Source organism: Dasypus novemcinctus, chromosome X, assembly GCF_030445035.2.
Source record: "Dasypus novemcinctus isolate mDasNov1 chromosome X, mDasNov1.1.hap2, whole genome shotgun sequence".
Taxonomy (NCBI): Eukaryota; Metazoa; Chordata; class Mammalia; order Cingulata; family Dasypodidae; genus Dasypus; species Dasypus novemcinctus.
This window is the reverse complement of record NC_080704.1, coordinates 152,886,395-152,901,946: the sequence shown is the minus strand read 5'-3', so window position 1 is coordinate 152,901,946 and position 15,552 is coordinate 152,886,395. Positions and strand designations below refer to the sequence as shown.

At 39.7% G+C, this 15,552-nt stretch overlaps 1 protein-coding gene across 1 annotated transcript in view; it reads left to right on the top strand.

Moving 5' to 3' along the window:
- Positions 1-15,552, top strand: part of GPC3 (glypican 3) — a 514,875-nt gene that overhangs the window by 35,869 nt on the left and 463,454 nt on the right. Inside the window, exon 2 of the mRNA XM_058292375.2 lies at positions 10,017-10,178. Within this exon, the coding sequence (XP_058148358.1) occupies positions 10,017-10,178 (162 nt within the window). The remainder of the gene's footprint in view (positions 1-10,016; positions 10,179-15,552) is intronic.

The following is a 15,552-nucleotide window of genomic DNA, read 5'->3' as shown; positions in this document are numbered from 1 at the left end:
AAGTCAGGGAAGGGACACACTACAAGCTCTAAGTTATTTTATGAATTATCATAGACAAGGCAAGCCAAACTGGTGTCCCAGTAATTCAGTTCCTGGGCTTCTCTGAGTGCACTGATTGGCAATTTGTTGCCTTCTAGAGATCTAAGCAACCCTGAGCACTTCTTAAAGAAAAGATCTCTATTATTTTTATAACTAGCTAGGGCTGGTGGGAGTAGGAACAGTACCAATAGCTACCTTGCCAAATAAACCCTACCAGTCCTGAAAACCAGAAGTCATACTAAAGCAAATTGTGAAAACACAAAGGATTTTATCTCGAACATTTCATTTTGTGAACTTATTAAAATACTGATATTTTAATATTTTAAACAGCACTATGTAGGCATCTGCTTTCCAAGAAAGTAAATACACCCTTGCTAAATGGACAGGAACTTGCCATATGAAAACTATTCACTGCATAGAATTTCTTATATCTCTGTATGTGTCTCAACCAACCCGTTTTAAATCTAGATTAGCCTTCTCTCCCAAGGGGACTCTTTCCCTTTTTGGGCCAGTAAACTGCATCCGTTTCTACTACTAGAGTGGCATTACATTTTGTAACCATGTGTAGAAAGAACACAGTAAGCTAGAACTGACGATTTTGGTTTTTTTCCTCTTTTTCTGAGGATAATAATAAAGCCTTTAAGCTTTGACCATATTTAAAATCGGTTTAAGGCTTGTATATGAGATTGACATTTATAGGAGATAAATCTGAACTTGGTCTCCAGACCCCAGATTGTATTTTGACACATTAAATATCACCTTTCCATCCAGTACTATAAATTGCATGGCTGGCTAAGATTTGGTGATATGTATTACCTGTGCAGTCCTTTACTACTTTTTGTCAGCAGCTCCCTTGAGGGAAAGTGGAGGCCATGGAGTCAATTCCCTGGACTCCAGCAGGGATGTCATCTGAGGCAAAGCTTGATAAATTTCATTCTTAAATTAAGAAAACTTGGGCATATACATTAAGGCAGGGCCATGAGTAACTGGAATTTCTAAGGAAATAAGATGTGATAAAAATGACCTAGGGCTAAATAGTCTCCCCTTCTTCTATACACGAGGTATTGAAAAGCTGCCTAAAATGTCTGAATATGCCTTATATCCTTACTTCGATGCTTATCTTTGACCTTAATTTGCTGAGGACTTTATGGGACTTTGGGGGAGTCATGCTTATATCCCATATTGACTTTTTGTCACCTTACTTCATGGCACTCATGTATTATGCACCAGGCATTTATCTGTGTTAATTCTTTTAGGCAGTGAGCTTGTTGGGGCAGGAACCAAGTCTTTCTTGTTCAAAATTGTGCCTCCAGCATGTAGCACAGGGCTTGGCACATAGAAAATATGTTAGCCTGGATCTTTGAGAGGCAGCCACCCATGTGGAATTGGATAGGCAAGAGATTTATTGGGGGAAATGCTTGGGAGGTAAAATAAGGAGGAGTTGAAAGAGTCTGGGAGAGCCATCAGACCATTGTGCAGAGAAGGAAGGAATCCTAGTGAAGTTTAGTGAAGTGTTGAGCAAGCTTTGGCAAGGCCAGTAGGGAGTTCTCAGGCCCCAATCCCCTGACAGCACAATCCCATGTCCCAAAGGGTTGGCCCTGCCTTTAGTATCCTTGTCATTGGCTGGATCCTGGGAATTGTTGTCTTGTCACAACATGGTGGCAAATTCACAGCACAGCTGCTAGGGTGATCAGTCGCTTATGGTCCTCAACAGTAGATGATCTGAGATGCCCATTTTCATGGGCACTGCAGAAAGTATTCAACAAACAGTTTTGTTTTTTTAAAAATATATTTTTTATTGAAGTATATCATTCATACATGAACACGCATAAACAATAAGTGTATAGTAAAGATTGTGAACTTACAAAATAAATATACATAACATCACACGGGGGTCTCATACATCACCCCCCCACCAATACTTTGTATTGTTGTGAAACATTTGTTACAAACTATGCAAGAGAATCATCAAAAAGTTACTACCAACTATAGGCCTTATCTTACATTTGGACTATTTTTTCCCCTAACACACAAAATTTTTTTGAAATATATTTTTGCTACAAATGTTATGAACTTGCAAAACAATCATACAGATGTGTAGATTTCCCATAAAACTCCTCACTCTGGTGTCACATTTGTTATAGATTATGAGACAATATCATCAGACTGTTACCACCAATCATGGTCCAATGCATACCTTTGGCACACTTTTTCTATCCACCTCCATTATCAACACAGTACAGCTTTGGCACTGATGCAAGAATATTATAGTATTGCTGTTAACCACAGTCTATAGGTCACACCATTTGTAGTTTTCCCATGCTTCTCCATATTCCCATCAACCTGCAATAGAGATGTACATCTGCTCTAGCTCTCCGAAGGACTCTCTTGAATTTGCACCCTTAACCACAATTCTCAACCACCTCTGGGTTCACTGTTTTATTCAGTCCCTAGATTATTCTTTAGCTTTCATTCTATTGACATTTACTTCCCCAGACTACCCTTTTTAGCCACAATCCCATTTATAAACCAGTTGCTGCTCACTATAATGTGTTACCATCAACTCTATCCATTTCCAAATTTTACAGTCAAGTTACTTAAAACTTCTGCATACATTAAGAATCAGTAGTTCTTCTCAACCCTCCTCTTATCTCCTAATAACCCATAATCTATGTTTTAACTCCATGTGTTTATTATTTTGTATTTAGTTCATATTAATGAGAACATGCAAGATTTGTCCTTTTGTGTCTGGCTTACTTTGCTTAGTATAATGTCTTCAAGATTCATCCGTGTTATCAAATGTATCCCGATTTCATTTCTTTGTACTGCAGCATAGTATTCCATCATATGTATATACTGTATTTTGTTTATTCATTCATTGGTGGATGGACACTTGGGTTGTTTCCATCTTTTGGCAATTGTGAATAACGTCGCCATGAACATTGCTGTGCAAAGTCTGTACTTGTCACATTTTTTAATAATTCTGGATATATTTCTAGTAGAGGAATTTCTGAATCATATGCCAGTTCTATATTTAGCTTCCTGGGGAACCGCCAAACTATCTTCCACGAGGCTGCACCATTATACACTCCCACCAACGGTGAAGGAGTGTTTCTATTTCTTCACATCCTCTCCAGCACTTGTTGTTGTCTGTTTTTTTAACAGTGGCCCTTCTATGTGGTGTTATATGATATCTCATTGTTGTTTTAATTTGCATTTCCCTAATAGCTAGTGATATGGAACATTTTTCATGTGCTTTTTGGCCATTTGTATACCCTCTTGGAGAAATGTCTGTTTAAATCTTTTGCCCATTTTTAAATTGGATTGCTTGTTCTTTTATTGCTGAGTTGTATGATCTCTTTATACAGAATGGAAATCAAATCCTTATCAGATAAGTGGTTTTCGAATATTTTCTCCCATCGACTGGGCTGCATTATCACTTTCTTGATGTTCTTTGAATCACGGAAGTGTTTAAGTTTGACAAGATTCCATTTATGCATGTTTTCTTTTGTTGCTCATGCTTTTGGTGTAAGGTTTAAGATTCCACCACCTACCACCAGGTCTTGAAGATGTTTCCCTACAGTTTCTTCTAGGAGCTTTATTGTACTTCCTTTTATATTTAGGTCTTTGATCCATTTTGAGTTAATTTTTGGATAAGGTATGAGATAGGGGTCTTTTTTCTTTCTTTTGGTTCTGGATATCCAGTTCTCCCAACATCATTTCTTGAATAAACTGTTCTGCCCCAATTGTGGGTGGGTTTGAAAGTCTTGTCAAAAATCACTTGGTCATAGATGTGAGGGTCTGTTTCTGAACCATCAATTCAGTTCCATTGGTCTATGTGTCTATATTTATGCCAATACCATGCTCTTTTTACCACCATAGCTAGGTAATATGATTTAAAGTCTGGAAGGGAGAGTCCTCAACTTTACTTTTCTTTTTTAATATGTTTCTGGCTATATGGGGTCTCTTACCCTTCCAGATAAATTTGATAATGGTGTTTTCCATTTGCTTAAAAAATGCTGGTGGAATTTTTATTGGGATTGCATGAATCTTTATATCAGTCTGGGTATACAGATGTCAATCTTGATATTTAGTCTTCCAATCCATGAGCATGGACTGTTCTTCCAGTTATTTAGGTCTTTTAAAATTTCTTTTAGCAATGCATTATAGTTTTCTGAATACAAGTGTTTTGCTTTCTGGTTAAGTTTATTCCTAAATATTTGATTCTTTTAGTTGCCATTGAAAATGGAATTTTTTTCCTGACTTCCTCCTCAGATTGCTCATCATTAGTGTACAGAAACACCACTGAGTTTTGCATATTGATCTTGTATCCTGACACTCTACTGAAATCATTTATTAGCTCTAGCAGCTTTGTTGTAGATTTTTCGGGACTTTCTAGATATACAATCATATCATCTGTGAATAGTGAAAGTTGTAATTCTTCCTTTTCAATTTGGATGACTTTTATTTCTTTTTCTTGCCTGATTGCTCTACCTAGAACTTCTAGCACTATATTGAACAACAGTGGTGACAGTGGTCATCCTTGTCTTGTCCCTGATCTCAATGGGAAAGCTTTCAGTCTTTCACCATTGTGTCCAATGTTAGCTGTGGGTTTTTCATATATGGCCTTTATCATTTGAGAAAGTTTACTTCGATTTCTATTTTTTGCAGTATATTTACCAAGAAAGGATGCTGCATTTTGTCAAATGCCTTTTCTGCATCAATTGATAAGATCATGTGATTTTTCTTCTTTGATTTATTAATGTGGTATATCATGCTGATTAATTTTCTTGTGTTGAACCAGCCTTGGATACCTCCATGGTTTATGATGAGAAATCAGCACCTAATCTTATCAGGTATCCCTTATATGTTATGCATTGCTTTTCTCTTGCTGCTTTCACAATTCTCCCTTTGTCTTTGGCATTTGACATTATGATTAGCTTGTATCTCAGGATTGGTCTATTTGGATTTATTCAAATGGGAGTATGTTGTGCTTCTTGGACATGGATATCTATGTCCATCAATAGCGTTGGGAAATTTTCCACCATTATTTCTTCAAATATTCCTTCTGCCTCTTTTCCCTTTTCTTCTCCTTCTGGGACATCCATGACACAAAGGTTTGCACGTCTCTTGCTGTCACTTCATTTCCTGAAACCCTGTTCATTTTTTTCCATTCTTTTGTACATTCACTTTCATAGGCTATGTCTTTGAGCTAGCTGATCATTCGTCCTCCTTCCTCAAATCTGCTGTTATATGCCTCCAGTGTATTTTTAATTTCATTTATTGCACCTTTCATTCCCATAAAGTCTGCTATTTTTCTATGTATGTTTTCAAATTCTTCTTTGTGCTTATCCAGTGTCTTCTTAATAGCCTTAATCTCTTTAGCTCTCTCATTGAATTTATTAAGGAGATTTGTTTGAATATCTAAGATTAGTTTTCTCAACTCCTTTATGTCATCTGTAGGTTATTCTTCCTTTAACTGGGCCATCTCTTCTTGTTTATGGGTATGGATTGTATTTTTTTGTGTGTGGTGTTTCCACATCTGCCTTGCTAGATGTATTTATTCTGGGTGCAGTTTCTCCCTTTAGTTTAGGGAATTCTTGTCTTTTCTCCCTTGCAGGTTGTGTAGTAGGAGTTAAGGATGTAGTTGGTGCTGTAAGCTATGGAGGCTGAAGCTGCCCACGTTGCCCCAGGAATTGATGAAGCTTCTCTCATCTCTCTCCTTTATCAGGGACAGAGCTGCAGCCATTTGTAATAATCCAAGTTGGGCACAACAAGACTGTCTGTAGTTGCCCGGAGACACTGATGAAGCTTCATACCCCTTCCTCCCCTACCTTAAGCAAGGATGGAACTATAGTTGTGGTCAGCATTCTATGCTGTGTAGGTCCAAAATGACCATAGTTGCTCAGGTTAACTGATATAGCACCAGACCCTCTCCCTGCTGGCAGTGGGAATGGACTCTGAGTGTCCAACAAACTAATCTCTGTGGGCCAAATATGCCTGCAGTTGCCCTAAGAGGCTGAGGGAGTACTGTCCCTTCTGCCCTTTAGAGGGTGGGAACGGAACCACCAATGCTCAACAGTTCAGTCTCTATAGGCCGAAAGTACCTGCTATTGCCTGAAAATGCTAAGGAAGCACCAGCCCCCTCCTATCCTATTGGGTGTTGGGGGTGGTTCTATGGGTGCTCAAAAGTTTCATCTCTTTAGGCCAAGAATATCTGCCATTGCCTGGAGAGGTTAAGGAAACACCAGCCCCTTCCTATCTTTTTAAGGCAAAGGGATGGATCCACAGGAACCCAACAGTTCATTCCCTGTAGGCGAAAAGTACCCACCATTGTCCAGAGAAGCTATAGAGACACCAGACCCCTCCTATCCTATTGGGGATGGGGGTGGCTTCCTAGGCATCCAGTAGTCCTGTCCATGCAGGCTGAAGGTCTGCCATTGCCCAGAAAGGCTGTGGAAATACCAGCCCCCTTCTTTCCTATTGGGGGTGAGGGTGGGTCCACAAGTACCCACCAGTCCAGGCTGTGTGGGCCAAAAGCACCTGCAGCTACCCAAGATGCTGGGCAAACACAGTCCATCTCTTGTCCTATTGGGGATGGAGGTAGAGCCACAAGTGCCCAACAGTCAGACTTGTGCACGTCAAAACTGTCTGAAGTTGCCCTGAGAGGTTGAGGCAACACCATCACTCTCCTATCCTGTTGGGGGACAGAGGTGAAGATGGACTCAAAGGCACTCAAGAAATCTGTGTGGGCTGAAAATTTCTGTCATTGCCCAGAGAGGCTGAGGATACCCAGTTCTTCTCCTATTCTTTTGGGGTTCAGGGGTGCAGCCCCAGGGGTCTGACTATTCAGCCTGTGCCAGCAGAGAGCACTTGCAGTTGCCTGGAGAGCCTGGTGCAGGTTCTGCCAGCTACCTCTCTGCTGGAGGTGGGGCTGGAGCCTAGGCTAGGGCTGCAGTCCGATCTTGGAAAGAAGTACTGGATTTCAGTCAGCCTGCCTCCCCCTCAGGCTGGGGGAGGGACAGGGGAAGGGCAGAGTCAAAATGGCAGCTACCAGGACTCTTTCCTGCTTGGACACGCTCAGACCCTCTCTGTAGGATTATACTTTAGCCAGCCAAGTCTACTATTTAGTAGCTGAGGTTAGTGGACAACTTTCTTTTCCTCCACTACTTATGGGAAATGGAGCTTCCAACTCCACCCAGGGAATAGCTCCTGAGGTGGCTTGTGCACCTAGAGTAGGATGGGCTGGTGCCTCTGGGGCATGGCTTGCAGCTTCCCAGAGAGGTGGTACAGGTCCCCCCAGCTTCCTCCCTGCTGGAGGTGGGTCTGGGGTTTAGGCTAGATGTGCAGTCCAGCCTGGGTGGAAAGAAGCCGGTCCTTACAAGTACTGTGATTTTCAGTCAGTGCCGCTTCCCCTCATGCTGGGTGGAGTCAAAATGGCAGCCACCGGCTTCCCTCTGACCTGGACAGGTTCAAAGTTTAGTTGTTCCTAGGATTCTACTTCAGCCCACCGAATCCACTAATCAGCAACTGAAGTCAGTGTCACACTGTGTCTTCCTCCCATTTTTTGGGTGGAAATGGAGCTTCCAACTCCAACCATGGAAAAGCTCCTGAGGTGGCTTGCCATGCCATGGGCACCTCCCCGATGTGGAGGGCTCTACTGACAAATCCTCTGTGAAGATGGGCCGTCTCCTCCTTCTACACTCTCAAGGATGTTGCAGGATACTCCTCTGGTCTCCTGGGTTCCCCAAACAGGTACTTTAGGTAGCTCTGGGTGACCAACTGCCCTGTATCACGTGCTGACTCCAGGAGCTCCTTACTCTGCTAACTTCTTGTTTTCCCCCATAACAAACAGTTCTTTGAGTAAAATGGCAGTTGCAAAGAGGAATAACATTGGGCATAATAATTCATTGACCCTAATATTTTACTAGTATTGGTGGAAGATATAAAATCGGTATTCTTCAGTTTCCTCTGTTTTCTGTTCATTTGTTACATTATGAATGATGCCTTTTCTGATGTCCCTATATATAATATAACTGTCTCCCCAGCCACCATATTCCCTATCTCCCCTACTTTAATTTTTTTTAAAAAAATCTTATTTTATTTTTCAACACCTTTATTAAGGTATAATTGACAAAAATGCAGTGCACATATTTTAAAGTGTACAGTTTGATAATTTTGACATTTTATATGCCCATGAAACCATCACCACAATCAAGATAATGAACATATCCACTACATCCAAAAGTTTTCCTCACTTCCCTTTGTAATCCTTCCCTCCCAAACCCTCCCAAACCCTCCAAACCCCTCTTGCAACCAAGAATCACTTTCTGTCTATAGATCGGTAACATTTGCTAGACTTTTAAATAAATAGAACCATAGGATATGTACTTTTTAAAATCTGGCTTCTTTCAGTTAGCATAAAAGTCTTTGAGTTTCATCTGTGTGGTAGCATGTATCAGTTCATTCCTTTTTTAATGCTGGGTAATATCCATTGTATTTTTATATCCCACTTTGTTTTCCGTTTTTTACTTGGTTTTATTTTTCCCATCACATTTATCACCATTTGTAATATCATGCATATATCCTGTTCCATGAGGGTAGGGACTTTGTTTTTTTTACTGCCATACTCACAGTGCTTGGCAGGTTGTAGTTGCCCAATAAATATTTTTGAATGAATCTCATCTTTTCCCATGGCTATAATTTTCATTCACAGGCAGTCAACTTCCATTGGATGCAGAAGTCCATTGAATCAACAGTTGATAGTTGAGAATGGCAAAGTTTTCTACCATTGGGAAATTTAGTGGATGGTGATCTTTAAGTGAAATACAGAATACCGAAAGTGGAACTGTGTGTGTATGTAGAAAATAATCGAAATCTGTTTTGGATATACTGAATTTGAGATTCCCATACAGTAGTTGGAAATGTGGAATTTTGGAGCTCAGGAGGAAGGTGAGGGCTCAATAAGGGAGCTCCTCTACCATGTGGGTTTAGGTAAAATCATCCAGGGAGAAGAGGTAGAATGAGGGACAGGGCCCAGGACATCTAAGCAATAGATAGTGTGGGAAAGTGCCAGGGTAGTTGCACTAAAACAAGGGAGAAAGAGAATACTTTTAGGAAGGAAGGACTGGTGAATCATGTAAGATGCTACGGAGGTTCTTAGTAGGTGAAGATTGAGAAAAGGGTTCTGATTTCCTAATTCTGGAATAGGTGAGGAGACTATTCATTCCATTTGGCAAAGCTTTATGGGGATGTAAAAATAAATAAACATTCTGCTTCATAAGGGAGAAAGTGAGGAAGTATTTCAGGAGTTCAGAGGAACAAGAGATTGGCATTTGTGATAAAGCTAGGATGTTGGAATTGTAAGGGACATTGGTGATTGTGTGTTAACACTGCTTTTTCAGCTAGAATGTTTGTAAGGGACATTGGTGATTGTATGTTAATATTGCTTTTGGGGAAGGTTCCTCTGTGAATCTTGCCCCAGGCCTTGAGTTAAAACAAGAACAGCAGCAACATAACTGATATGAGATTGATGTTTAAATCATTCATCCCGTAAAGCAACTTGGTTAGGCCAGATATATATTTTATTTGGAAATCATATCTGGAATTTTGAAAATTGTTTCTTGGATGTATTTTCATTCATAAATTATAATCAAGAAAAATAAATTGTAGGAGTGAAGATTGATCTTTTAACAAACAAATTAAATATTGGTGTTCAGTGATGTATATTTAGTGCTATGAATTAGTTTATGTGGAATTTATGAGTCAAACCTAGGCAGTTAATTCTGATGGTTATTAAAAAAGAATTAGTCATAAGGATAATTGGGAGAAAGCGGGGATTAGTTAAGATAAACACTAATTTTGAATAATCAAGATTTTACTGTATTTTGAAAGAGATGCATTGTTTTGCCGTTTGCCTCTTCCGTGTGTATGTGACATTTTGCTTACTGAAACATTAAAAAACTTGTTTGTTTCAGGATCAGATTTGCAAGTATGTCTCCCCAAGGGCCCAACATGCTGCTCAAGAAAGATGGAAGAAAAATACCAACTAACAGCACGATTGAACATGGAACAACTGCTTCAGTCTGCAAGTATGGAGCTCAAGTTCTTAATTATTCAGAATGCTGCAGTTTTCCAAGGTGAGTTCTGGGGATCTCTTTAGATGTACTGCTGAATGGCATCATTATTTGGGTCCTGGGCTTTCAAATTCTAAGTATAATTTATAAATAACCATTTCAGCATTAACGCTTGATATAAAAATCTCCCAGTACGAGATTCTAGCTAAGGCAACACACAATTTTTAGGGAAGCTTCATTTCAGTCTTTGGAAAGGTAGGTACTGTAAAAAATCATTGCCCAAGGATATTCTTTGTTCCTGTATAGGAAAGGTTGTAAATCTCTGCACAAAGAATAAATGGTACTTTCAGTCAACTTGTCCATAAGACTTTTTTTTTTAAGTTTATTTAAATGCAGAGCCTGGTTTTTTCTAGGAGTGAGTTAGATACTTGAGGAACGTGCATGAACTCCTTCTGACCACTAGGATCATTTCACTTAAGAGGGAGAAACATTTTCCCATTTGTGTGAATGATAACATCTTTTCTCTCTGAGTCTCCCTTCTTACCATGCCTGTGTATGACTATTGGAGAAGCTGCTGTGACGTTGCCAGAATGGGTGGGAAATTCATTTCTCCCTGCTAACTTGTAAGCCTATCCTACCAGGATGGGGAGGGCCTCCCTCCATTCAATGACCCAGCCAAGGAAGATGGTGGTGGTGTACAGTACTATGTGTTAGGTACTCTTTTAAGTACTTTACATATATTAATTCATTTAATCCTCATTGTAACCCTATGAAATAGATTTTATTAATAATACACCCGTTTTCTGGATTAAAAAAAACCAAGGCACAGAATGATTAATTAACTTGCTCAAAGTCATACAACTAATAAATGGTGGAGGCAAGATTTGAATCTAGGCAGCCTGGCTCTTAGAGTCTAGTCTTTAAACCACCTCAGTATGCTGCCTCCTGTGACTGGGAAAATCAATCGTGGATATTGGACTTTCTCCTATCCCTACTCAGGTAGGTGGAATTCGCTGCCTTTTCCTTGCCCCACACAGAGAGCATTTTGGTCAGATAGAAAAATAATACCTCTGATGCCTTCACATTGCGAACCTTGAGATTTACGGCCCCTTTACAAGAATTAACCTTGTTGAATAGTAAGATAGGTTGACTATAGTGTATTTTGTGCATTATAATGAAATTCTTAGAATTAGCTAAGGAAATTATTCAAATTAGCTAATAAAGTATACATTCACAGCAATTTCTTGGGTCAAAGCCTCAGGGGATGTTGGGTTGATTATATGAAGTACAATATATAAGCTTGAAGTATTTGTTAACCTATTTATGCAGTCAGACTCTTGTGAAGAGTTTGTTGAGACTAACAATTTGGCGATAGAATGAATAATTTAGGTGGATTTTAAAAATACATGTACCATTCATGTAGTTCTTAGATTGGTTTTGGATGATCTGCTGGCTCAAAGTAGGTTGATAAGGGATGTGACAGGAGAACTGACCTGAAGCTTAGAGCTGAATCTTCGACTTTGGGACCTCAGGGTATTTTTTAGAATGGATTGTGACTCATTCAATTCTCAGAGTAGCAAGGCCCTCAGATGGTATCTTACAACCGTTGCTCATTGGGTTGGGATCATTAGGATGAGCACCTGATGTTCTGCCATGCAGAGTCTCTGGCATGACTCTCCACCTGAGGGCCCTGGCTGTCAGCATTCCTCTCTCCGAAAAGTGCCTTGCATTCTGCATCTTGTGTTTTTTTAGGCCTGAGCTAGCATGAGAGAATAGGAGGGAATGGCAGTTCTAATAACATTTTGATTGGATTTTTTTCCAGCTATGGTTGCTGCAGCACAGAGGTTGAATACCAGTCATGTGAACTGAGAGTAGAAAATGGGGGGCAGCACATACTAGTTGAATCTACACACACACGTGCACATGCGTGTGAACATGCCTGCTTTCTCTAATTGCGCGGACAGGCAGAACAACCTAGCAAACAAATGTGGGGGAGACAACCAAATGATGTCTAAAGTCCTCTTTGCTGGTGCCCTTTGCCTTTTCAACATATGTTACTCATTCTTTATCTCATTTCATTCCGTTTTCTTATTCTCTTCTTGCCTCACTTCTAGAAAAAAAATAATAAACCCCATAAGGAAAAGATAAAACATGGTCCCAGACTTTAAACCCTTGTGCTAAGTTTGGAGGGACATTGGCCCCAAATCCTTTCTGTACAAATATTTGGAAAAATCAGCGACTGTTACAAAACGATGTAATATTAATTGTTACAAAAAAGAAAGCATTCACTCCTTTTGAAAAAAATAACTGTTATTCCAGGGAATCTAAATTGGGGCGCAATTGTTTTTCCTAAAATGCATTCACTACCCAAGATTCTAGTAGACCAAATTATTGAGAAAATTGCCCCAATACTTTACTCACATGAAATCTGATGTGGTGGCATTGTGAGCTATTTTCTTCACCACATGAAGTTAAAGAAAGCTCATCTTGATCTTGGCCTAGATCCACAATCTCTTTAGGATTCTTTCACTAGGTCCACATTGGGAGTATTTAAGCAGTGAGCACTTTCTGCAAGTATATGCACAGTTCCACAAGCAATCCTCACTGCCTTGATTTGGATTTTATGTCTTTGTTTGTGGGAAGCCTTTGCCCTCATAAATGAGCCTGGGGCCCTTTGCTACAGTGGATGGAGTTCTCTATTGCTAATGTTGTTTTGATAATGATTGAAGCATTAAAAAAAGTTGGCCTTTATTTTCAATCTTTGCATTGCCTCGTTTCCTAAATTTAATTTACTTAGATGTGCTTAGTAAAATGGGGCAGCACAATCGTTTTTTGTTTCTGCTTAATTAATTCTTTTTGAAAAACTCACTAAAAGTAGATTTTATTTTCGCGTTTTCTTCTCCCCTACCTAATGATGATGATGATGATAGTGAAAGATTATTAAGTGCCTACTATATGATGCTAACTTTTGCATAATTATTTCATTTAATTTTCCCAGCAGCCCCATGAGGTTCGTACTGTAATTATCTGCATTTTACAGATGAGGAACTCATTGATGCCACAGTCTCTTCTAGGCCATCATGTGACATGGTTTTCCTTGTTCTTAGTGTGCCTGAAGTAACACAAAATTAAGATGTTGCAAGATTTGTCGTCCTTGTGAAGAAAAATGTGATGGAATACTGAATTTTTCATATCTCCAACACCTCTACACATTCAAGCCTTGAGTTCAGTTTTATTTGTAGAATTTCATTATGACTTTCAACTTTTATGCCTGACCAGGAAATATTGAGGGTATCCCCAGGGTTTTCGTGTATGCTGGATGATTCCAGTCTTCCTCACGGTGCCTCTGCCTTTCAGTGGGCATAGACTCTTCGGCATGCAGTAATGCTTCACCTTTCTGGAAGTTGCCTATCCCACACCTTGAACTCTATTTGTCAGAGAGGAGAAGTAGTAAAACAGAAAATGTCTTTGAGTACCTAAAATGCAATGGAGCTCCTGCTAGTGTGGTTGACTCATCTGAGAGCAACTCAAGTCCTTCCTTGTTCAGAGCCAAACTTATGCACAGTCTTTATGCTTGATCATCTAATTTCCTAGCCAATAGCAGATAGTTATATAGAAGGGCTATGGAAGATGACTACAGGGAGGTATGCATAGATAAGCAGCAAGAAGTTACAAGTGACAGTAAGGATGGACAACATAAAAGTAGACCCAAGAACTCAATGAATGTCATAGTTTGGGGAATTTAGTAGAGAAGTAAATATCCCTACATGCCTTAGTAACCCCTGGAGTATATAGTAGGTTCAACAATTGATGTCCATAATGATGGTTGTGAATTAATGAGGCAAGATCAAATTATGTCTCCATCTCTCCCCTTTTTTTAGTGTTTCTATTTTAAATGGCAAGAGCTAATTTGGGGGAACTTAAGGGCAATGAAAGAAACACTGGATTTGGACTCTGAGGCTAAGTTCTAATTCTAGTCCCAGTTATGAGCTTTATGCCATTGAACAGATTACTTGGCTTCTAATAGCCTCAGTTTTCTTAGCTGTAAAATGGAGATCGTAATCCCCATCCTGCTTACCTTGTAGAGATAATGCATGTGAAAATATTTTGAAAACTGCGAAGCGCTGCACACATGCATTCCTAGCTAGACAGTTCAGTCTGTGGATCACTGCACCCCAGGTGGTGGCAGATAAATGACACATTTCCATTACAGACTTTAACCTGGCCAAGACTGGAGTTCATAGTGTAATTCAACAACTTTTGCCACATATAGATGGTATACAGACCGCTCCAGGGCCCAAGTGAGAGAGTCCTTAGGCAAAGAATACTTTGAACAAGGGGTTTCTTTTATTCATTCTTGGATGTGAAACCGAGCTGTTCGAAATGTCAATACTGCCAGGAACGATCCTTTTTTCCCTGCTTCCCAAAGCTTCTCATCGGGCCCCTGTCTGGTATATTTCACACGCAAACAAGATGAGAACAAGAAGGGTTGTTGTGCTCAGGCCATATTTTAATTTGCACATTCTGTCCACCCTGTCATGGCTGTCATGACAGAGAGAAGGAAAAGGTAGGTCTAAGTCTACAGATGTTCAGTTGATCCTTGCCCAGTGTTGGAAGGCTTTCTTCTGCGTACCTTCTTCGGAGGAGATGAAAAGGTGTCTCTGAATGAAGAGGGAGGTGGTGTTTCTATGTTTCTTCTGTTTCTCCTCTCCCTTGTTTTCTGTTTCCATCTGCTCTTGGCAGTCCTTACACTCCTTTTTTTTTTTTTTCTGTCAGATTGCTGTCTCTCCCACTCTTCCTAAGTAAAATTGACCTTGGTTGGAACACCCTTTTCCATCAGCTCAAAGCAATTTCTCCACTCATTTCTGCTTGAAATAACTGGTTAAGGGCATTATTCAAGCAGAGTTTTTTTCCTCTTTACAATTAATACATGACTGAATAATTGCTTGAATGTTGGTAAACATGTTTTTGAGATTCAATCATTTGTTAATTTCGTCTTTATAATGTAGTGGGGGGGAGGTTTAAGTGAATACTGAGCAATTTTCTCTATTTTGCAATTTTTCCCCCTGACTAGTCTGACAGTCCTCTTGCTCTGTGCAGGTTGAGCCCCACTGAGTCAGTGGCTCAAACCGCTGGCCATTCTCTCACAATTCCTTCTTTGAAAATAACGTACAGGAGAGCATAATTATGTTGACATCTAATCAGAACTTAATTCATTTACCCTGGCTAAATATAATAACATTAAACTGAATAGGAGAATTTTAGGAACGCAAACCATGACCATGAGTGAGGTTATATATCCTCAAAAATATAAATTATTAATCAAACTGCTCATCTGTACAGCAAAGCTCTAGTAATCTCATTATAAAAGGGCGAATTTCTCATCAGAGCCCAGAAGATGCTGCCTTTAATTAGTGTACTTTTATGGCGCTGACTC